The 23,711-nt window shown below is 42.9% G+C and overlaps 1 protein-coding gene across 3 annotated transcripts in view; it reads right to left on the reverse strand.

Annotated features, from left to right (window-relative positions):
• The window catches only part of ETV6 (ETS variant transcription factor 6), a 253,423-nt gene that overhangs the window by 138,813 nt on the left and 90,899 nt on the right, over positions 1–23,711 (reverse strand). The window contains exons 1-2 of one of the 3 annotated variants that reach the window (XM_017864557.1): positions 15,291–15,519; positions 8,967–9,096 (exon numbers count right to left, since the gene is read on the reverse strand). In XM_017864557.1, the coding sequence (XP_017720046.1) occupies positions 8,967–9,003 (37 nt within the window). In that variant the 5' untranslated portion in view covers positions 9,004–9,096; positions 15,291–15,519. Of the gene's footprint in view, positions 1–8,966; positions 9,097–15,290; positions 15,520–23,711 lie in introns of those variants that run through there. The other 2 variants (XM_017864555.1, XM_017864556.1) reach the window with 2 other exon arrangements.

A 23,711-nucleotide genomic window follows, 5' to 3' on the forward strand; every position in this document is an offset into this window, starting at 1 on the left:
CCAGGATGGTCTTGATCTGACCTCATGATCTACCCACCTCGGCCTCCTCCCAAAGTGCTGGGATTATAGGCGTGAACCACCGCGCCCGGCCAAGGAACCTCTTTTTACTTCATTTAATTTTGTTCTAACACTCCAGAATTTATACACATACCTGAGAATATCTGACAGATAACAGTGTGCATACTGGATTGGATACAGAAATTTATCTTCCTTCAAGTTCAAAAGATAATTTGGTTTATAGCTCTGATTTTATCCATCTGGGCCCTCTTGTCAGTAATTTGTATTATGCTTAAAAATTGAAAAAAAAAATCAGCCTGCTAGCTTGGATATTCTCCTTCTAACCAACAGACAGAATGAAACAACTTTCATTTGCTCCTCAGACTTTTAAAGAGTAATAGGGTGAAGTGGAAAAGAAAAGTCTGGGTTTTGGAATTAGATGTGGATTCAGACTGGGGCTCCTCCACTTTCTCTTTGTGTGACCTCGGGCAAGCGGTTTACCACTACAGAGCCTCAGGTATCGTATCTACTGTGCAGTGTTTGTTGTTATTCAGGATAACATATATGAAGCATATATACACATATATACTTTTATATATATATACACACACACACATACTTTTATATATATACATATAATAGTAGTAGTGATCATTATTTCTTATTCCACACAACAATGCCATAGAGATTCTCTAAAGTGGCTTTATGATTTTAAACATAGTTGACCTCAGAGTGGCTCCTAAGGAGAAACATGGGCTCCTGTGAGCTGGCAGGTAGGGTGCAATGACCAAAAAACTAAAAGCTCGTTTGCAAAGATGAGCTATTTCTGGAAAACAAATGGGTAATAAAATCCTAACAATGATACTTCTCAAGCAGAGCTCCATAAATTGCTAGATACCCCTATAATTTTTAAGATGGTGCTATTCAACACCCTAAAACTTGTTCTAGGTGCTTTTAAAAAAGAATTGTTATATCTTCCCTTACAAACTTCCACCCTCCTCAGTGAATCATTTCGGTTAGTACCCCCACCCCAAAAGTTGAGAATTTAGCCTCAGCTGACCTGGTAAAATAAGGTATTCCCTGCACAGCCCTGTGCAGTCCACTTTCCTTTCTAGGTATCCAATCCTCATCCACCCCACATCTACAGCTCTTTATCCATTATCTGTACCCACAGTCTGCATTTCTACAACTGGAATCTGACAGCCCCATTTGAGAGCTACTGGTATCCATGATCTGCTGGAAGCAGAAATGGAGACCAATGTTGAAAGAATGGAGTTTTGTCCACCCACCCAAGATGGAGGCAGTAAATACTGGGGCAGCATGACTAATTATACTTGGGCATTTACAGTCAGCATGTGGCCAGAGCCAGGGCCAGTTTAACTCTCTCAAGTCCTGCTCTACCTCTCCTTCAGAAGAGATCAGAAAAATGAACCACAAAACACTCACACATGGTACAGGCAACTGAAAATCAGAATCCACCCATGGCAACAGCGAAAGCAGCAACATCTAAAGGTCCCTGCTAACGTTTACCTCTGATGAAGCTATCAAGGTCATCCTGCCAGAAACACCAAAAGTCTGAATTACTGATGCGGTGTAACTCATGCATGAAGCAAAATGGGAGAAAATACCAGTTATTTGAGAATGGAAACTACTGTATTTGTATATACTCAGCTCAACCAATGCTTTCTGATAATAAGAGGAGGGGAGAAGTAACTTAGAGAAGCACAGTTCAAGCCAACATCACAGTGAACCTTTATCATACCTGCCAGAAAGTATCAGGTAGATACATGTAAGGGTGACCATGGAGTGGAGCTCATGGACAGGAACTCCTCAATCTGCGGAAACCCATCAAGACAAGAGAAAGACCACAGAGGTATTGAGGGATGGGAAAATCCAAGAGGAAGCAATAGACAGAAAAAAAGAAGAAATGGAAATAAAGTTTCTGATTTCCTGTTGTTGTTCAAGTCTCATAAAACGGACTGGTTCTCATCGTCTTTTATTTTTCAAAGGGCTCTCTTAGTCTGCTATAACCTTTCAGTGTTGAGTCTAGAATAGAGCTGGGCATCTCTGGGCTCACATAAATAATGCAGAGCACCAGGTAGGGACAACCCATTGTCAACAGTTTCCAAACATCTATTTCAGAACTCCGAAGAAAAGGGAGAGCTAAAAGGGTGACACTAATGAGGGGCCGTGCCATCTTCATCCTCCCCTCCCCATCCCCCACAGCGAAACCAGGGCCACTTTGTCAGAGCTGACACTGGAGGAACTGCCTTAAATGTACACAGAGCTCACTGCATGAAATGTGAAGTGAAAGAAAAGGTCAGTAAACCTCTGGTTATATATTTTTTTTTCTTAAAAAAAAAAGACATCTATAAATAGCTGCATTTATTGAAGCTGCTTCCTTATCAGGAAGCATGGAGCTAGGAATTAACGTCTGCCTGCATCGGAAATTCTTTCAGACAGCAAACCCAAAAAGGAAATTTCCCTTCCAAAGCATCCTGACTGTTCTGCCGCGGGCTGTTTTTGCTCTTCAAGCTGTTTGAAGCAGCTAACCAGGGCCCTTGTATAGCCACATGTGCCGTGGGGAAAGTAGAAAGCCTTCAAGCATTTGAATGTAAAAAGTGAAGGCACCCAAAAGAAGGCTTAAGGGGGAACAAAGTATAAAATGCTAGTGGCTGGTTGGCTTTGTTAGAAGTCATTACTGCTTTGTAAGACACTGACAGAGAATTAAATCTCTTCTCCTTGTCCTTGTCTCAACTCTGCTGGTGATATCACTGCACGTCACGGGCAGCTGTGAGGAGAGGCCATTTTTGGAACGCTGATGTGATAGCAAAGGACAGGGGAGGACTTGATAGGTATTAGAAGAGCAGGGAAGGCTGAAGAAGGAGACTCGCAGATTCAGGCAAGACCGGGAAGAAAGTTCCAGACTGAGGGAGAGATGTGTGGGTAGGAAAAGGTCCTGGGATGGAGTGCCCTAGAGCAAAGCTGAGCCCCTGGAAATCACAAGGGATTGTTTGAAAGCAAAGCTTATTTCCATCGTGACTTAGGAAAATTAGTCTCAATACCACACAGACAGAACCCTAGGTCCTTTCTTTAATGAAACACACGGACAATGACATGCAAGCTGCTTCCCTTGGCTCCTGCATGGGGAAGCCACCTCCTCAACAGGCTAGTCACTGTAACTGGAAACGGAAATGGAGCTTTGGTGAGCTACCTGGCCACTGCAGGCCAGGCACTGTGCCAGGTCCTACACATAAATGAGCTCTGAGATGTCTAAGAAACCCTCATTAGCAGGTGTCATTAGAAACTTGAGTCTTAGAGAGGTTAAATCATCTCTAATTGAAAGAGTCGACCCTGAAATTCAAGTCCATTCACATCTATCTGGACCCAAGCCCTGTCTATTACCATGGTTTTTTGTTTGGAGACTTCCAAAAGCAGCGGGACCATCCTCCTAGAAGGGCACCCCTGGCAGAATGCTGGGGAATTGGGTACTGGATTGAGCCCACTCTCAGAGCTGGCCCATCAGGGCTTACAGGACCAGCTCTGGCATTCAGGTTGCAGGGAGAAATTCAGCTCTAACCTGAGCTCACGAGAGAACAAACAGCGGGAGGCAGCAGGACTGGTGAACAAAACCAGCATAAACTATCCACAGGGACAGGCTGTTATCCTGATGCCTCTCCCTCATCCTGTTGAGAGGGAGAAGCCAGTCTGCTGCGGATTCAGCACGACTTCGTGATCAGGTGGCATCACTAGAACCACACCTGTCCCAGTCCCTGCACCTGTGGCCGCCCAGACTTCACTGGTCAGCGGTGCCTCTCCTTTCAAGTCCATGAAATTCTGACGTTATGTTTTCTCCTAAAAAAAAAAAGCTGAAAGGTGGTTTCAAGAAGTAGAAATCACATTCAGCCTTTCACATGCTGTGTGAACCTGGACAATCCAGTTGACCTATCGGAGCCACGGTCAGCTCATCAAACAGAATGAATAGTACCTACTTCAAGGACTGTTGCACAATTAAATGAGACAATAAGTATGAGCGCATCTTGTTATGTATAAAAATATAAAATAATAACGATGATCATGTTCAGCTCCCAATTTTGCCTTTTTTTGGGAACAAACATAATGTGAAAGCATATAAAATTGTTGCTCTGCCCAATTAGAAAAGAGAGGCACTGCATGCCTTCTCACTATGCTGGTTCTAATATAGCTTTGCCTGTCACGTGGCTGTCTTAAACTCAGTTACTCTGCTGAGAAGGCAAAACAGCCGAGTGGGTGAGCAGCGAGGTAACGTTTCCAAAGGAAGGCATTAAATTAAATTATTAAACACACACAAGCAGGAGTAGTAATGTAAGAATTTTGAAAGATTCACAAGGAAAAGAAAGAGAGCCAAGGGACTATTTCTGGTGTTCTGACTCCAGAAAACGCCGAGCGGCTATTATGGCTATTTATTAACCCGCAACATCATAAACCCTAACCCTATTAAATATGATGAATGAGTCCTAGGTTCCGATTTTTAAATATCATTCACAGGGATTTTAGAAGGCCAAATGGACACTGCAAAATGCAAAGTCTGCAGGCAAATGGCACAATGTCAACTAAATGTGAAATGATCATATTTAACAGAAATTTAAAATAAAAACATTTAATTATTTAAATTCTGCCCCATCAATCTGAACTATACTTATATTATTATCGTAAGGCTGGGCCTGAGCATCACTGTCGGAGGCACAGTGTTTCATAAGGTAAGCCTCTGCCAATCAGCAGGCTGGCAGAACCTCGTGACGTGCTTTAACTGCCCCCTTCAGCAGTCACTCCCCCATGAGTTTAGAAAAGGATGGCCTTTGGGTAGACAAATCAGAAAACGTCCCTCCCTTGCAAGACTACAAGTCCCCTGGTGAGAACTGGACAAAGGTATCCTTCGCTCCCAGGAGCAGCCCTTCTCTGCGTAGAGTCAAGAGTGATCTTGCCTGGGCACCCTTGGGGGTCCTTGGTCTTTCAAGTGTTTTCAAGCTACGATAAAAGGCTTATGTTCCTTTAAAGAATGGAACTTGTTGTTTTTTTTTTTTTTTCCCACCTGTCTACTGTAATTGTACTTCAGCTCTTCTACCCTCAAGTTTCAAAAAAAATTCAGTATCCTTTATGGAAGAAGAGGAAGAAGAAGCAAAAATGATGCCCTTTCTATCCTCTCAACAAACATACTTGTGTTTGCTCTCCCGGTGAGCAGGGGAGTTCTGCTGTAGGACGGTTGAAGGGCACTGTCCTGGTAATCTGGGCAGTGAGTCAGAGCAGGATGGCACAGGTCTGGCCTTTCCTCCCTGGGCTCTCCTCTTGCACTCTGCCCAGGCTGCTTTGCCAGTCCTTTTCAAGTCCTCCCTAATCAGCACTTAACACTTTACTCCATTTATCACTTTGCTTTTATCACTGGCAAATAAAAGGAAAAGGCATCACTCTCTACTTCTCAATAACTTCTCAATAACTTGCTAATTTGTCATGCTGTGTCTTCAGTTTGGGTCTAGCTCTGTTTTTGCAGAATAAAATGGTGAGAAACTCTCTGTATGAGAACCTTAGATATTATGATCTCTGCTCCCCTTAACCCCAACTCCCAAGAATATATGTTATTTAAGAATGAAAGAAGAGAAAGGAAGAATTAAGGGAGAGGATTTATCTGGTAATCAATGGAAAATGGTGAAAAGAACCCACTTCGAGGCATACCAATCTGATGAGTGTCTCTTTAAAATAAGCAGCTAAAAGTGCCTCCGACTTAGCAATACCATAAATGTCCCGCTGTTGTCTTGGCTTTGAGATTCTTCCCCGTACTTTCCATGAGCATTCCACTGGGAATTGTCTGGAATCCCAGATTAAAACAGCAATAACCCAATTCCCTGGTTAGGATATTTATTTTCTTTTAGGTTTGGAAACTCAGCTGGGATGCATCTTCAAGTGTGTGGCACAGCTTCAGTCATCGTAGGGGCTATGTGCTCCTCTCAAACAGGAGGACAAGCAGCGGAATCCTAGAACAGGAGCGGGAGGACAGAAGCTCAGCCCCATTCGGAAAGTCCCAGCCGAGGGCAAACAGCAAGAGCCTGGGAAGCTCCACTTTCAGAGGATTCAATACAGACGTCAGAACCAATGGTGTCAACAATAGGTCTCATGCAGATGACCAAGGAGAGGTATATAAAGTTAGACTGCCACAGAGTAGGCATTCAGGCAAAATCTTTACCATCACCTGAATCCACAGTCTAACTACTGATGAAATGGCAAGGTTTCCAGGAAGGTGCCACAGTTCTAGATGTTATAGCTGTCTACGTGGGAATCTATCCATGCTTCGAAGGATGATATGCAAACCATTCAACAACAGATAGAACAGACAGGACAGCAATTAGAATAGATTCCAGCCATAAACCAATGCTACAGCCACATCAGTGAACACTGGCTAAGTGTCAACCCTGAATTCATCCATCCATCCATCCAAAAAATATTTACTAAACACATACTTTATGGTGGTATAGTGGATATAAGATCCTGGGCTCTGGAGTCAGTCAGAACTGAGTTTGAGTCTTGACTCTATTCTCTTACTGGTTCTGTGATTGACCTTGAAAAATCACTTAAATTGTCTAAGCCCTTATGTGTGACATGCAGATAGAAAGAAGACCTACCTTACAGGTATTGTGAGAATGAATTAAAAGAATTCCTGTAAAGGACTTCACATAGTGTCTGCTACAGGGTAATCCCGTGATAAATATTAGCTATCATGGTTGTGTGCTTGGCACACAGAAGGCGCTACCAAAATGCTGGTAAGCAGCACAGACACGGCTCAATAAGGAAACTGTCTACTCCAGAAAAAAATGCAAGTGTTAGTAAGGAAGAAACAATTCAAAGCAAGGAGAATGATGCCTCAGATGAGAATCATAATATTTGAAAGTTAGGAAGGCTATGAAACATTTTCCTGTCCACACACAGTATTGTATGCTAGGAGAACTGAGTTAAATTAACCACAGTCAAACAGCAGAACTAGGTAAAAGTTAAGATCTCCTGACCTCCAGTTCGGTGTGTTTGTTTGCTTGCTTGTTTGTTTTGTCAGGATAACATCTCGTGGAAGGTAGTTCAGGAGCTTCCATATGTCAAGGCATCCAGAAGTGAACCAGGAGCAAAGGCCTCCTTGGGGGATGTTGCAAAATGTAAAAATGAAACGTTATGAAAGAAATCTCCGCCTGTTTGTGATGAGTGTTTGAAACTTTTTTTTTTCTCTGTGCTAGAATTTAAGTTCCACAAGAGCAGAGGAGTTTTTTCTGCTTTGTTCATTTCTGCACCCCCAGGACACAGAAGAGTGCCGGGCACAGCAGAGGCAATCAATAACTATTTGCGAGATGAATAAATGAATGAATTAGGTAGCAGAAGTGTTCTGCCTGCATGGCATGAGTATGTTCCATCCTGAGGCGAATATTTCTGAAGTGAATATATCGGTCACAGGATGACTTCTGGAGGAAAATTTCCTATCACTTGGCTGCTGTTTCTTTTCCAGTTGTGTCTGCTCCCATGGTGCCGTAACATTCCAGTTTCTAAGGACACTGATGTTCCCAGCCATGCCCCTGGCACCTTTACAGTTCCAACCTCCTTAAAAGTAGAGGAAAATATAGTAGAGTAGGGCTGTGTCCTTTACTTCCCTGCCCAAATGAAGCAGGAATGTCTTGACCATAGTAGGCAGCAACTTCGTAAATACTGATGGACGCAGCAAGACGCAGGAGGGAAAGGATTCTCATGCACCCAACTCCTTGCAAACATCCCAGCAACCGTCTGCACTGTGGGGCAGAAGGCATAAGCCAGCAGTGTTCCCCCAGGAGCCCCAGTATCATGGTCATCTAATTCCCTGAATTATCAGAGAGAGAAAGGAAGAACCTGCATCCTCTGTCTCCTATTGTTCTCTGCATTCAGAAAGCAACCTTCTGAGGAGGGTGGAACAGGAGAAGAAGAACTTGGGAGCATCACCATGCTGGAGAGAGATGGTGAACAAGACTGTGCCACCACTGAAGTCACTGGAAGGGCCACGGTGACCCCAAGTGTCCTCTATAACCAAGTCTTGTGCCCTCAGGATAACATTCAAGGCAGAGAAGCTGGCATTTTCTTGGACACTGTGAAGAGGGTGGGAATCAGGTGATTCATCTCTCCAGCCGCCCCAATCCTGTTTTATCACCTGAGTTGGGCGGTAGTATGAGAAAGGCAGACAAAAAGGACACAGCAGGTGTCAACGGCTTTGGAGGCCAGTATCAGCAGCACAGGTGTGTGGGCCCCAAATCTCTGCCAAGTTGCAGCTGAGGACTGAGATGGGGAAGTGGTAGGCCAAGGGGTAGAGATGATTTGGGAGAGAAAGGTGGAACCACTACAGACTGCAGCTGCTGAGGCAAAGCAAGCACAAGAGAAGCAAGAGAGAGTGGAGGAGAAGGAAAGGAGGTAAGAGAAAGGATCTACGGCAGGCCTAGAAAACGAAGGGAAGAAAAGTAGCCAGCACAGACAGGGAGGGGAAGGAGGGCCCTGGAAAGAAAGAACAGCGCACAGCTTAAACACAAAGCAGGAGTGAGTCTGACTCACAAACTGAGCAAAATTTAGGACCAAAGAAAATATTAAAGATGAGTAAGCGTGAATTTGAGAATACAGATAAACTTTGCATACACACAAATCATCTTGTCTACTAGGAGATTTAGTTGGCTCTGCCATATACTGCATGCATCCAGGTTTCTTGTTTTTTTAACATGTCCTAGTCAGGGAAGAAATGAATACACTGAGAAACAAGGAACAGCAACCTCAAACTTTTCAAAGGTATTTGGGGGCAGGGGGTGTGAAAGATTCCAAAGCAGCGTGGCGAAGTCCTGTGAAAACCACCTCAGAGCTTGCTACTCTCTGGCCTGGAGTCCACTGCCTGCCACCCCCGCCCCATGCCATCGATCGTCTGTCCCTCTCGGGTCACGAACACTCACGCAGGTGCGCAGGCAGGCGGACTGAGTCTTCCTCCATCCTGAGCGCTCGAGGCACTGGAACATGAAGTGGCGTCGAGGAAGCGTAACTCGGCACTGGGCTCTCTGGAGGTGTATATGAAATTCGTTCCTGCTGTTAAAAATAAGGGCAGGAAGAGGGGAGGGGGAGAGAGACAATGAAAGCTTGGAATGGAGGTGCAAGACCATCTGGGGATGGGGAGCAAAAGGGAGGTGGGGCATGGGCAGTACCAGCTTCCCAAGCAATCCGGCTTACTCTCTCTGTAGAGACACTGTATACAGTTGTCTTTCAGATGCCTAGCATTGGGGCTATATAACAAAACTCTGCCATCTTTGAAAACAGCCTTTACTTTGGACTCAGGTCAATAGGTGTACACCTTGTGGTTTGTACAAGTAAAAAGGAGGGACAAAAGGGAACAAAAAAATATGTCCAAGAGAATGGCTCAAAGACAACTTTCTAAAAAATGACTTGCCCAAGTCGCATAATTAATGCCATCATTATATCGAAGCCACGTTTTCTCTTCTGTAGCAATATCCCCAGCTTCTAATCAAAGTATGATTCTAGATTCATTCCACAGAGAGTGAGCTGAACGAGTAAAGTGACAGCTTCAAAGATAAGTTCTAGATTTAGAATTTAAATCCACGAGGAAGATTTTTCTGTTGTCCACCTATCTTGCTATACAACAAACACAACCAAAAATATCCAACATCTAATTGTTTCCTTCATGGCAAGGAATTATCTGCAACAGTAATGAGTATCTCTTTGTTCCTTCATTCTCCGTCTCAGAATCGGTATTTCCTTTCCCTCTGAAGTATTTCATAGTTCATTCAAAGAAGTATCTGAATTTAAAAGAAGTACTGTGGCCGGGCGCGGTGGCTCAAGCCTGTAATCCCAGCACTTTGGGAGGCCGAGACGGGCGGATCACGAGGTCAGGAGATCGAGACCATCCTGGCTAACATGGTGAAACCCCGTCTCTACTAAAACTACAAAAAACTAGCCGGGCGACCAGGCGGACGCCTGTAGTCCCAGCTACTCGGGAGGCTGAGACAGGAGAATGGCGTGAACCCGGGAGGCGGAGCTTGCAGTGAGCTGAGATCCGGCCACTGCACTCCAGCCTGGGCGGCAGAGCAAGACTCCGTCTCAAAAAAAAGAAAAGAAGTACTGTTTGACCCCTTATCAACTATCAAAGGGTAGGGGACAGCTTCGGTGGGTTCTCCATTTGAATTCAAACAAGCAGTGTTTGCTAGATCAATTAAAACACACTAGACGGGGTGAGAAGGATTACTGTGAGTTTTAAGTTAAAATACTGCAAATAATGGCAAGAAACCGACTACTGGGTTCCGCAGAACAGCAGTGCAATTTGTATCTTAGATAAGCATACCAACTAGGTTGACTTGCAGTCCATACATACACACAACTCTAGGAGTGTCTGTGGTTTAACTGGGCAATGTGAAATGGAACACACAGCATCCAAAAATACGGTGGAAAGACGAGTAAAATGCCGTTATGAAAATAAAACTCAGGAGCAAAAGAAAATCATACGTTAAAGTAAAGGGAAGGCAGTGTTTACGTTTTGGAAAGATACTTCTTTAACATTTTACATCTCATCAAATGTGCAAAGGGAAGTGGTGGAGTCCTCAGCCTATAACCAAATTAAAGCTTCTCTGCTCATAGCCTAGAAAGTTTGGCGGTTGCGGTAGGAAGTTCTGATTTTAAATGAATATATACATATTGTTACAATTTCCGAATGGAATTGCTCTACCTTCCCTAAGGCACCTATCAGAAGCAACTAGGGCAGTAGGAATATTTCTGTTTAAACATACATCCTGCAGTTTCTTGGTGAATTTCTTAATGAAGGGCAGGCACATATATCCCAGGTTTCATTTCTGTGTCAATTAAGATATCCTGTAAAAAGTCACCCAGAGGCAAAACTTTCAACTGTACTTTTCTTGAACTTTAGCAAGCATCACACGTATTTTGAGAAACTTATAACTTAAGGATGGGTCACACTTTTTTTGGTGTTTGGTTTGGGGTGGTTTGGGATGAACAAAGCGAAAAAAAAACCAGTAATAACCCACACATAAAGGAAACATAAAATCTGTTCAGAGGTTTTTAAAGGTGAGGTGGGCTTCTGAGCATTTCAAAGTCTTGTTTTTCGAATTTAACAAATTCTCCATATTCTGCAACTCTTGTCTGACACCACCCTCCCAAATCCCACTATATGTCTAGATATCTACCGTTAACTTTATTCTCGGAAATAACTTTCTGTTTTGTGAGGGTTTTTGCAGAAGTGAAACTTGGTGAAGAAAACATCGGGCAGCCAAAGGGTCTTCAAATGGTGCTGCACGAGTGCAAGAAAAAAACAAGCCAGCATTTCGAAATTCAATGACTCTTGTTTCCCTTGAAGCAAAGAGAAACTCACAAGACACTCTGGCTAGTCCAGGAGAGTGAGGCCACCTCATCCCCGCCTCCCCCAACTCCACCAAGGCAAGCTGGGAGAAACCCAGCCCTCCATGCTGACTGGACTTCATTTCTTGGGAACTCCATCTCCAGCCAACTGACAAAAGAGTCTGACTAGCTATTACCCTGAAAGTATATACTGTGATTTACTAAATTATCGTGGCTTTGGACCTTCCTTTCACTGTGCTCTCTTTAAAAGCAACCCTTTGGTGTGCTTTCTCTTCTACAGGTTTCCCTTACCTTATGCTGAATCAGCACACTTCTGCACCTGTTCTGGGATCTGACGCCATCCCCCGCAAACCCCGTCCAAACAATTTTAGATGGAAACAACCGCTACTTCATGATGAAAACTTACAAAAGGAAGGTCAGAGAGGAAGAGACTGTGGCCCACTGATCGCCTCACGTTCCTGATGATGGTTTCTACTCAGCTGGAGGACAGTTTTCCACACCATTAGCTCTTTGTCAAAGGCTCAATGAAGAGACTTGTCAGCAACAAGAGAGGTTACCTTGACCAAGATGGGACAAATGCAAAATGTGCTTCTAGGGCCCCAAGCACTCTTCTAGCAGCCATGGCACACCTAAGGTAACTCTGGGCTCAGTGGCTGCAGAGCACTCGGGGACCCCAAGAGGATGCTGTACAGTGAGGGGGCTCTGTTCCAAGGAGAACATAATACACTCTTAGGAATCCCACACTACAAAGACTGCTTTTGTCTCTCTTTTTGTGAATCTCTAGGGTGACTCTCGCAGTCCTCATTTTTTACTCTATTGCAATAACCGTGCACTTAACATCTACCCTGGCACATCAGCAGACTATCAACAATTGGAAAAATTAAGCAAATACCACTATCTCAGATGGAGACATATAGACAGAGAAGCTTAAGGACACTAACATCTAATTTCCCAAATAAAGGGAACCTCTTTACTCTTACAACTGCTTCTCTGGTCCGACCCCAACAAAAGAGGGGGTGGTGGTGAGAGTCCCAGCTTACAGTTCACCCACCTCTAAAGCAAACTGTCAGACAGATGAAAACCAGAGGTACTTTCTTTTAACATTACGGGGAGTGTGTGTGTGTGTGTGTGTGTGTGTGTGTGTGTGTGTGTGTGTGTAGGGCGGGATAACGATTTTCCCAAGAGGATTATAACCGCAGCTCTAATTAAATTAAAATGCTACAGACAGTGATATTAATGTATTCAAGTGTTGTAGGGGGATAAACTGCTGGAGGAGGTCAATGATGTGACTAAGAACGCCGTGATGTGGTTACATTATTGTTTAGATGCTGTAAAAAATAAAACATTCTGCTCTCAAATTTGCAGATACAACCTACCAAGCCAATCAGCTGAACAAAAGGGAAGCACTGCAATTTCTGAGGCCAATTGTAATACCTACGAGCAGGTTGTCGAGGAGGCAGCACAAAGGGCTGGGAAGAGAAAATAAGGCAGAAAACTGTTGTAGGCAAGAGCTGAAATGTAAATTTCACTAACCATTACAGAAAGCTTTTAAAAAAAAATGGAGTATGGAGTAGGGTTGTCTCTTGAAAGTGTAAGGACTGAAGCCAAAATGAGTTACATTCCCTCTCCCATTCCTCTCCTAGCCATGAAGGGCCAATGAAGGGTACCCATCTAATTCTGCTCATTTTTAAACTGAATGCTTAGGAGCCCGTGACTTCCCTGTAAAACAGGCGTATACAGTTTGTGCTAGGTAGGAGAATGGCATTTCTCCATGTCCCCCCACCCCCACCCTCAGGTTGCATATTACGGAAGAGTCAAAAAATGAATATTATTACCAAAAGGCCTTTCCTCTTCAAAACTATTCAATATAAAGCTTCCATAAATCACAGGGATCCCCTAGTACATTTACACATTTGTTATTATACCCTTTGAAAAGGCTGAGGGGTTGGGAAACCGAGAGCCTACTGCTAACTAAATATTAACATTCTGGAAATAAAGCATTTTTGGAATTAAGAAAAACAGAAATAAAGTTGGTTGCACTTGCAAAAAGATGGTTTGCAGGTAATTTCAAAGATTCCTCTGCTGTAGAACTGAGATGTCCTTGATACAGAAACTTTTCCTGGAAATTGTCCCTACCCCCATTATAAATGCCAGGACTGGCCCCAGTGATGGCTTCTGAAGCCTAGGTTAAAAGTCCTGAGGAGGAAGAGTGTCATGGACACAGGATGGTGGTCATTTCCCCACAGCTAGGGTAAAAATGCCACAGGCACGCTTTCATCCCATTGCACTTCAGTGTCCCATCACTGTGAAGAAACCTGCAACCCAGACAAGATGGAAAATAGCAGGCACCAGCGACAAGAGTGGTCATGCCGGCAATATTCAATATTTTGAGAGGAGGATCTCTTTTCCACCCTGCAGGTGTTTAGAAAAGCTGCCTGAGAAAGCTGGTGCTTGTACCATCGTCAACTTCTACAGATTCAACAGAAGAAACCTCTCCTATGGGAAGCTATTTATTGAAATTTACTAAAGTGAAGTCTGAATACACAATTATTTAAGTACACTCTTCTGGCTGCAAAAATGATTCAAGTGGTGGTGATGTTGGCTTTCATTAAGTAAGCTTTTATTAACAAGCTGTAGACACATTAACAAAAAATTGAATATGCTGAAATTTGAGCTCTAGAGTTTTCTGAGTTTCTGCCACCAAGAAAGCACAAACAGACATACACAAGAACCTAAAGGAATACTCTCGAAAATCGACATTTTTTCACTTGATAAAAGATATTGAATATTTTGTCCACTCCAAAGTTCAGTGAGATAAACTTAAAGAATTTGAGAGAAGATGCAAATGCCAGTCTTCTTTTCTAAATAGACATTGTACACACAGCCACGGAGAGTAACATTTCTGGAATCACCCCAGAAAGAAACATCATACCCTAGCATCTGGGCTACAAAGAACACCACAGAGACTCAAACACAAATTTTGAAGTACCAAAATCCACATCTACCAAATCACAGAAGTGAAGTTCATCATTTCTTTTCATCCAGAGAGTTACCAGAAGATGGTTTAGACATCCACGATGGTTTAGGGGCCCAAGCTGGCTTTCTTCTTGGTGTCCAGTGTCTCCCTGCCCTGAAAGCAACATCCCTCTGGATACCGAGTCATTAGATTTTTACAAGCCAAACAGTGTTTGGTTCTCAATAGTCATCTTGCAGAATACCTATCAGTACTTCCAAGGAAAAAAAAAGAAAAAAATGAGCGTACCCTGTGAAAATTAGGATGGGTGGGAACTATACTCCTGGCATCTGAAATCTCCTCCCTAGGTTACCCGGATGGCCCACTCAGTCCTTGGGGAGAGGGCGCGCCGGACAAACCAAACTCAGTGTTGATGTGGGGATCTCCCAAGGAGCCCGCTTCACCAATCTAAAGGAGTGCCCTTTCTCTAGTTTATGTAGATGGTCAGGACGTTGATATTCGGATTCCTGTTTAGAACTGAAAATGTCCCTTTCTTCTGCCTTTCTGGATGGTTACATCCTAAAATCAGAAGGCAGTATATCGCTTGTGACAAACAGATACGATTAAGTCAAAGCATCTTAAGTCTTCCTCTTACACAGACCTGTATTATTTTGCATAGTGAGATAAAAAAAAAAAAAAAAAAAAAGAGCATTAGCAATAAGCCCTGCAATCAACATCGCTGTAAAAGGTCATTGAGGTTTTTTTTTCTCCTTATGATAAAGAAATATTTCAGCATTCATCAGCTGTCAACTATGAGGCTAGGCCTGTATCAGGCATTACAAATTATGCAATCATATGTCCTAGAATTTCCAGGATGGTCTCAATATTTAAAGTTCTGTGCCCCTTTACCCATAAATACATATGGGTAGTTATATATAATACTTACACCTCTCAGAACACATGTCACAATTTTAGCTGGAAAATACAGTCACTGCCACAATCAGGAAAGAGAGCTAGCATTAAGTGAGCACATGGCATGTGTTCCTATGAAGTCTTTATTTTATTTCAGCCTCACAAGGACCCTGCAAGGAAGGCATCGTTATCTCCATTCCACAATGAGGAAACGGACTTGAAAACCGCAGTTCTAGTCACCAGCTCGGGAGATGGTGCGCCTGGTATTTGGGTGCAGACTGATCTAACTTTACTTCTCTGAACTGCTTCATAATGCCAACCAGTCAATAATGACTTCACAATGGGGAATTCCAAGAGACAGGTTCAAGCTTGTAAAAATCATAGCAGCCTTGGAATATTTCATTGCTCTGCATCCTCACTCCTCACAGAATTCCAGCAGGATTCTTGAGAGCGACTCGACAGAGCCACCTAAGCCAAGGCACCTACCTTCTTACGCATGTTGCTTATCTTATGGGCAGCACAGACTGAGGGGTAAATGCATTCAGCTGAAGGAAGGGGACTCTCTCTGATGTATGAGAAAGGTTCTCGTGGCATGATCTCTGAACAGAAGTAGCCACTCAAATTTATCCAGGGCTCTACATTAACCATGGGAAACAATCAGTAGGACCAGGAGGGCATTTCTGCGTTGCTTACGCAAATGATACCTTGGCCTGGACTAGAAATCTTATTGGGCATTTCTGAGCAAAAACATATTACTTTCTATCCTAACATTGTCTTTAACAACAACAAAAGACATTTCCCTTATTCTTATCCACTTATCCAAGAGCAGCAAATCCAAAAGTACAGGTGAGATAAATAGAAGCAGTAAGGAGGAAAGAAGCCTGCCAACATCTATTTGGTGCCTACAGTGGGCAGATCTCTACACCAAGAAGGAGCTGAATCTGCCCCCAGAAATCACAGCGGCCGCAGTCCAAGCAAGACCTCTCCAATGGCCAAAGATGCACATTCCCAAGATGGGAATGGATGAAGGCATTAAGGATACATGTGGCCTGTGCAGGGAAAAAAGATTTAAAATCTCCTCGGAGATGTCTTCAAATATAGGAAGGACAAGTCTAAGAGAGACTCAAGGCTTGCTTGTATTAGCAGAGGGCAGAGCCAGCAACAGATACCCATGCACTAGAAGGAAGGCCTTTCGAACAGCTGAAGTCTCCAGATATATGGGCGATTTACTGTTCTCCTAAAGCTGACTTAACGCTGAGGCTGAAAAGTGACTCTAAAACAGGTTCTTGCACTGTGAAGGAGCTGGAGTAGGAGAACTTAAAGGTTCCTTATAACTGCAAGAGGTTCCATACAATCTTATCTCCCCTGGTAAGTCAGAGCTTATAAATGACAGTGTGGGTAGAACGACCCCAAATAAAACATGGACACCATAGTCCCCTTCTTTATCAATTAGTTCCTTATGCCCCCTCACAGGATCCTAGGGTTCTACTGAATATAATTAGAAAAAGCACTAGTTTCTAGAACTAGGAGCAATTTCTTTAAAGACAAGCACCAAAGCAAAAAAACTCAAATCGATTTATTGTTCCCATTTTAAAACATTTTAATTAAGATACTTCCCACTCTTGAGGTGCCATGAAATTCTTTTTTTTTTTTTTTTTTTTTTTTTGAATTTCCTTAGATATTTCTAACATGGATAGTAAACAGAAACTAAAGCTGTAATTCCTTGTCATGTCAGGCTGTGGTTACCAGGGAGGTCTATGAAGGTGGCCCAGTTCGTGTGGCTGGAACCCAGTGTGGATGTACACACAGGTAAAGTTACAAGCTTTGAACCTGCATGGGAAAAGTTAAATCACACCATTCTGCAGCCCCAGGCTATACCTCTAATCCCTTCCATGATAGAGAGGATTGCCTTTGTTCAAAGCAGAGGTTGGATGAGCTCAGCAACAAACATCACAACTCCTGGAGAAGCCATACAAGTGCAGGTCCTACTGAGAGCAGGTCCTACTGAGAGCAGGTCAGCAGCATCACTTCAGCCTAAGAAAGGTGGTGTGACTTTATTTATACAGAACCATCAGGTGTCACCACTGGGGAAGAAATAAAGTCTTGCTGTTGAATTTATCCAGCAATGCCTCTAAGCTTGTGATCCACCTTTTGAAAGAGGGTCACTAAATCCTTTCTTCCTAGTTCTAACAGCAGAAGAAACAGGTATTTAAATTAACAGCAGCTTGTATCCTGGGCACAACAAAGTGGTCAAGTTCGGCTCTTTATTAGCTGCTTTCTCCTCCATTAACGCTATTCCCTTTAATGGTCTGGCTATTATAATTAGCCAATCTGCCTGGGGCTAACAAGTAATGAACTGAGAGAGTTGCTATTTAGTTGTATCAAGGGCACCATTAGACAGCGCTTCTCAATCTCCCTCCAAATGAGAGATACCTTCCAGGCATGTACTATTGTCACGTGACTGCTCTTGTACGTCCCTCACAGTGGACCTGGGGTGGGAGCTTCCCCAGCGACTCATGACACTTAAAACCTGGGCAGAAGGAAAGGATGAAAGTCAGGCTCCTGCAGACACTGGCAGCCCAAAGGGCTTGGAACCTGAGCATTAACTATTAGCTCCTCCCTCCCTCCACGTGCATTCTCTGCCTCTTCGTAAACCCTTCACCTCCTCCTCAAGTAGCTTTCTTCTTTGTGCCACAGCATCACTTAGGGCTTTGCTCTCTTTGTGTCCTTCTTTCACGGCTATATCCTGGAAGTCTTGCAAAAGGAAGAGAAAGAAAAGCAACAGCTCAGACTCACAACCCCAGCGAGCTACCACTCAAACTAAAAAGATGTTTTGCCCTGTGATTTATCTTTTCGAAATGTCTAGAGCTTAAATGGACCACACACGCCTAATAAGAAACTTGAGGTTTTAAAGATCTGACGTGAGAGCCAGGGGAGAAGATTTATATTCTCATTCAAACGAGGGGAGTGTGGAGAACCGCTGAATAATGCTCCATACTTGATACTACCCCATTGCTGGCCCAGGCTCTAGGCAGCCTCGGCAAAGCTGTTTGTATGAAGACCCGCCAGCCCTTAAGGGATACCCCAACCCTCACCCGCCTCTGTAAGGAAGAAGGCTGGATTACAACCAGGACCACAGTCAACCGAAGAAATTCCCTCGCTCTACATATATCACAGAATTCCTGGGTCACTTCAGGCTCCGAAATAAAACAGAAATAGGAAGAGCCTCATGAACTCTACCTACAGTAACAAGCGCAAATGAGTCTGGAAAAGATTTATACCGCTGGAAAATGTTTACTACCAAAATAATTTTCAACCAAACCAAACAATACTGTACGTAAAAAGCAACGTACAAGAAATGAGTCAATGTCTCCTCAGTGTTGCTGTGTGAGAGATTTGGATAACAATACCCAGCCTTTGCCATCGCATGATGTTATTTCAAAGATAAAAGAGGTCCTGCGCAGTGGCTCACCCCTGTAATCCCAACATTTTGGGAGGCCAGGGCAAGAGGATCCCTCAAGCTCAGTAGTTCGAGACCAGCCTCGGCAACATGGCGAAACCCCGTCTCTACAAAAAACAGGCATGGTGGCATGTGCCTGTAGTTCCAGCTACTCGGGAGGCTAAGGTGGAAGGATCACTTGAGCCCAGGAGGTTGAGGCTACAGTGAGCTGTGATTGTGCTACTGCACTCCAGCTGGGGCGACAGAGCAAGATGCTGTCTCAAAAAAAAGAAAAATGAGATGAAGCTTATCAAATATTTTGATCTTTTTGCAACAAGGGTTCTCTACTAATGCAAGGTGTTATTATGATGAAGAATTTGAGAAATCCCAAATTAAACATTACTTTTTTTATGTAAGCCTTAAGAATTAAACTTGTCTTTATGTTGTAAAATGGGAAACTAAATTCAAAAGAAGACTGAGATTGACAGTGACTGAGGAAGGAGGCAGAATTTATCCTCCTCCTTTTATAACTCAAAAAAAGTAACATACAAACAATCTTATATACTGATTAAGAGTGTTACACACCTGTGCTTCCTTTAAAAACATTTTCCAGAAGTCATAATCACCTTGGCAAGTAATTTCTACCTATACGTGTCAAACATCATAGAAATTTCATGATTGTTAGGAATAGGGACTCAGAAAAGGCATCATTCCCTTCGTTGTGGTCATGGGTAGAAAGTCCGGGGAGTTTTGTTTCTGACAACTAACTACTAAAGCAAGTTCTACTGACAAGGTGACTATTACCCTGCAAATGCCATCAGCATTAATACCATTCTAAAAAGTAAATGAATGAGAATGGAATACAGAAGTGTGTGTGCATGATGACAACAGTGATTAACGGAATATTAAGCAGCTTGAAATAAGGAGGACACTTTTGTAGCCCTGTAGTTAAGACTAATCAGCAGTTTATTTTATATAAGATTCTGTGCCTTCATTAAAACTATTAGTGTGGAACACTACATAGAAAATATGCACTCAGGATCAGCTAACAATTTAGGAAACACATTTTAAATCAGGCATTCTATTATCTGTGTATTAGAATCACCTGGAGAAACTTTAAAACGCAATCCCAATAGCCAAGTAAATCTCCAGGGATGGGAGCCAGCCATGAACATGGTTAAAGCTCCCAGGTGATTCCAATATGCAGAGTTAAAGTTGCAAATCACTGTCTTAAATCAAGACATAAATAAGCAGAATAAACAAGACATATGTTAAAGGATTCTCTTTCACAATAGGTTTTTAGAAATCTTATTAATCAATCTGCTAATTGTCCTTCCCTCCTGAGTAAATTATCACTGTCCTACCTTTAACCATAAAATAGAGATTATTTGTGTAATACAGGAAGTTCCTGAATGATGACTACCTGACCTACATATGAACAACTGCTCCAAGCAGTGCCTGAGCCATGGTGGTTATTTTCTCCCTATTGCCTCTGCTGCTCCCTCCATGTCCACCCCAAGGAAGGCTTCTCAGCTTCACTTTCTGGAGCTCCACATGGAGCAGTGTCCTGAATACTGGCTGCACTTGTGTGTGGCAGGAGCAAGACAAGGTTAATAAAAAACAAGCAAGAGGAAATGAAAACCCATTCCACTTCTGGCCTGCACTCCCTTCCCTCTCTCGCATCCAAAAGGCTGTGTCTGTCCATCTTCATGTGATCAGGCTCCAGACCACTTTCTCATGCTGGAGAATGGAGAGACTGGAGATTGGAGAACCACTGTTCCCTGGGTGAGGGGAATGATCCCACGTGATGGCTGTCAAGGTTGCTACAGAGATGCACCTGTGCCATTTTAAAGTGGCCAGTGGGACACATTTTTTCCTTACAGTAACCCTGCTACTTACCGTGGTTTGGTCTTTATTTTTGCACACTGAACTATCAACTGATTATAATCTGAAGAAATGCCTTGAACTCCAAGCAGCTGACTTGTTAATAAAATCTTAGAACCCCAAACAACTAGAAACCTTGAGCCTACTAAGGTTTTTCCAAGATAAAAATCCTTCAATGACATGCTCCTAATACCCCCACGTCACCAGAACCCATGTCACCAGAACTAGCACAAAACCTACTTGACAGATGTAGAAACTGACGCTGAAGGGCTAACAAGATCCCTGAGTGAACCACATAACTGCTCTGGATGGAGCTAGCAGTCCTAAACCCAACGCTGTCTTCTTTCTCTAGAATATACCCTCTGCCTATAGGATTTTAAAAACTCTTGGCCATCATGATAAAGCCTACGTACAAAGTGGTTCTGAAGGATAAGAGTAGTTTACTCAAGAACCTAGCGTATTTATTTACTCCTTCCTTAATAAATTTTTTTAAAGCCTCTGGAAATCCAAGTTCTTTCTGTAAAACAAAATTCTCAACAGTTTCTGAGCATCTTGATATTATTATTAGTATTCTATCTCTCCTTCCTTTAGATACAATGCAATTCTAAAACAGTGATAGAATTATAGAACAGTGGCATGAATATGGTTTTAATATCTGAAATTCACTGGGTTCTTCAAACTACTAGAGTGGGTAGTAATTCTCTTTGCATCTTTAGAAAGCAACTTGCAAACCAAGCTGTGAAAGCTACAGCATCAAGCCTTACCAGGGGCTTCAACAACGCTTCCAACATGTAGCTGCCAACAACTGAGATCTATAAATAGGAAAATCTGGGAAGTTTAACAAAAAAGTTGAAGGAGGGACTCTGAAAATCACTTAGAGCTTATAGGGTTGAAACTGGAGCTAGACAAGCACTAATATTTCCTTTCATGCAATGGAATTCCCCTTTGGTTGTATTACTTTATATTCCTTGCCACAAGGAAATAAAACCTACACTGACAATCATTGAGATTTCTGTCTGGCATAAAGGTACAAGGATCCAACAGGCACAAATTCGTACTATGCACGAATGTAGTTTTCTGTTCCCATGAGAATCAGTGGCTTCTAAGTGGGTGAAAATACATTTAAAAATCATTCTGATTAACAGAGGCAAAGCTATCCTCTCAACTAACTTACTCTTATTAAAACTATTTTCTAACCCTCAATTGTCATAAACCCATCCATATAAAGCAACTTGTTAACACAACGGGAAAAATTATGACTCTAACTTTTGAACTTCAGCAACTTTCCCTAGAAAGTCCAATAATGCTTCTGATGGATCCCGTAAGGCACTGTCTAGACTCGCACTGTCCCACAGAAATACAAGCGGAGCCCCATGTGTAATTTAACATTTTCTGGTAGCTACATGAAAAACAAGAGATGGGTAAAATGAATCTAAATAACATATGACACCTAACTCAATGTGGCCAAAATATTCTTTCAACGTATAGTCAATATACATAATTACAGAAATATTTTATGTTTTTTTCATACTAAGTCTTTGAAATCTGGTGTCTAGTTTACATTTCAAATCTGACACTAAATTTTTGCTGGAAATACTTGATCTGTATTTAGAGTTCATAAAATTCACGGTTGAAAAGGTAAATTCACATATCCAAGCTATTCCAAACACTCCTAAATAGATTTTTAACAACTCAATTGTGTTTTTTAATTAAAATTGAATAAATTAAGAATTCCATCTCTCTGCTGCACTCACCATCCCCAGTGCCAGTGGTGAGCATGTACACTGCAGGTTGGATACCCAGCAGCACCTCACAGGGATGAGTGGGGGCCACGTGCTATCCCCATCCTTTCAGAAACATCATAAACTCTGGAGAGGCGATAACAGAAGTTAACCTGTGTTCCTTTTCCTTCTTTTCTCCAACAGCAATAGTCATTAGAGTCCCCCATACTTGAGGCCACTTACAGAGGACACAAGGGATGAAGGTGTTTTCCTGCCCTCTGTCCTCAAAGACCATGAGCCCCTTAGCACTCAGCAGAAAGAAGACAGTGGAGTTTAGGCTCCATCAAATTAAGTCTTCTCTCTCTCTCTGTCTCTCTCTCTCTCTCTTTTAAAAAAATTACCTAACAAATTTCCCTAGAAGCTGAAAAACAAGTTGGTTCAGGACGCCAGTCTGCAAAGTTCCATCTCTCCTCCCCAACACAAATCATCACTATGCAGTGCAACCTCTCCTCATTTGGGTCACTCCTGAACTTGGCCACAACACTTCTTTGGAGACACCTGAAAAAACGTAGCCCAGACACAACTCTTAGAGCTCGGGGCACTCTGTTGGATATGACTTGTTTCTACCATCTTGACTTTGAACCGTGAAACAGGTTTAAACTTCTCCAAAGGATCATTTGCACCCCTCAGAAGAAAGATGAGTCTCTAACTAGGACAAAATAGAATTAAAATGGAGGCTCTATACAAAGTGAGATACCTGACTCGAAGTTCCTTGAGAGCATGTCTGTGCCTGGGGTGTTGTCATTTGCTGGCCTGACTCCCAGGCTATAGGTAAAGCAGCTGTGGAAAAGTGGCACAGGGCAGAGGCTCAGTGGGTCACACGTGTAATCCCAGCACTTTGGGAGGCAGAGGCAGGAGGATCACTTGAGCCCAGGAGTTGGCAAAACCGTCTCCAATAAAAAAATTTAAAAGTTAGTCGGGCACGGTGATGCATTCCAGCTACCTGGGAAGCGGAGGTGGGAGGATCACTTGAGCCCAGGAAGTCAAGGCTGGTGAGCCATGACTGCACCACTGCACTCCAGCCTGGCTGACTGAGCAAGACCCTGTCTCAAATAAAAAAAAAAAAAAAAAACCAAAAAAAAAAAAAAAAAATACAAGCGAAAAAACAGAGAGAGATAGAAAGAAAGAGAAAGACAGAGAGGAAGGAAAAGGGAAGGAAAAGGGAAGGGAAGGAAGGGCAGGGCAGGGCAGGGCAGGGCAGGGCAAAGCACCATAGGCTTTCTATGCTGTGACTGATGTTGCACCTGAAGGAACCCTTTTTAAAAGGAAGAATGCTACATGGTAAGATACACCCAAGACACCACCATATAAACAACCTCTTACTGAGACTAACCTTACAGTTTAATGCACC

This window comes from Rhinopithecus bieti, unplaced genomic scaffold (assembly GCF_001698545.2).
Source record: "Rhinopithecus bieti isolate Rb0 unplaced genomic scaffold, ASM169854v2 scaffold_76074, whole genome shotgun sequence".
NCBI lineage: Eukaryota > Metazoa > Chordata > Mammalia > Primates > Cercopithecidae > Rhinopithecus > Rhinopithecus bieti.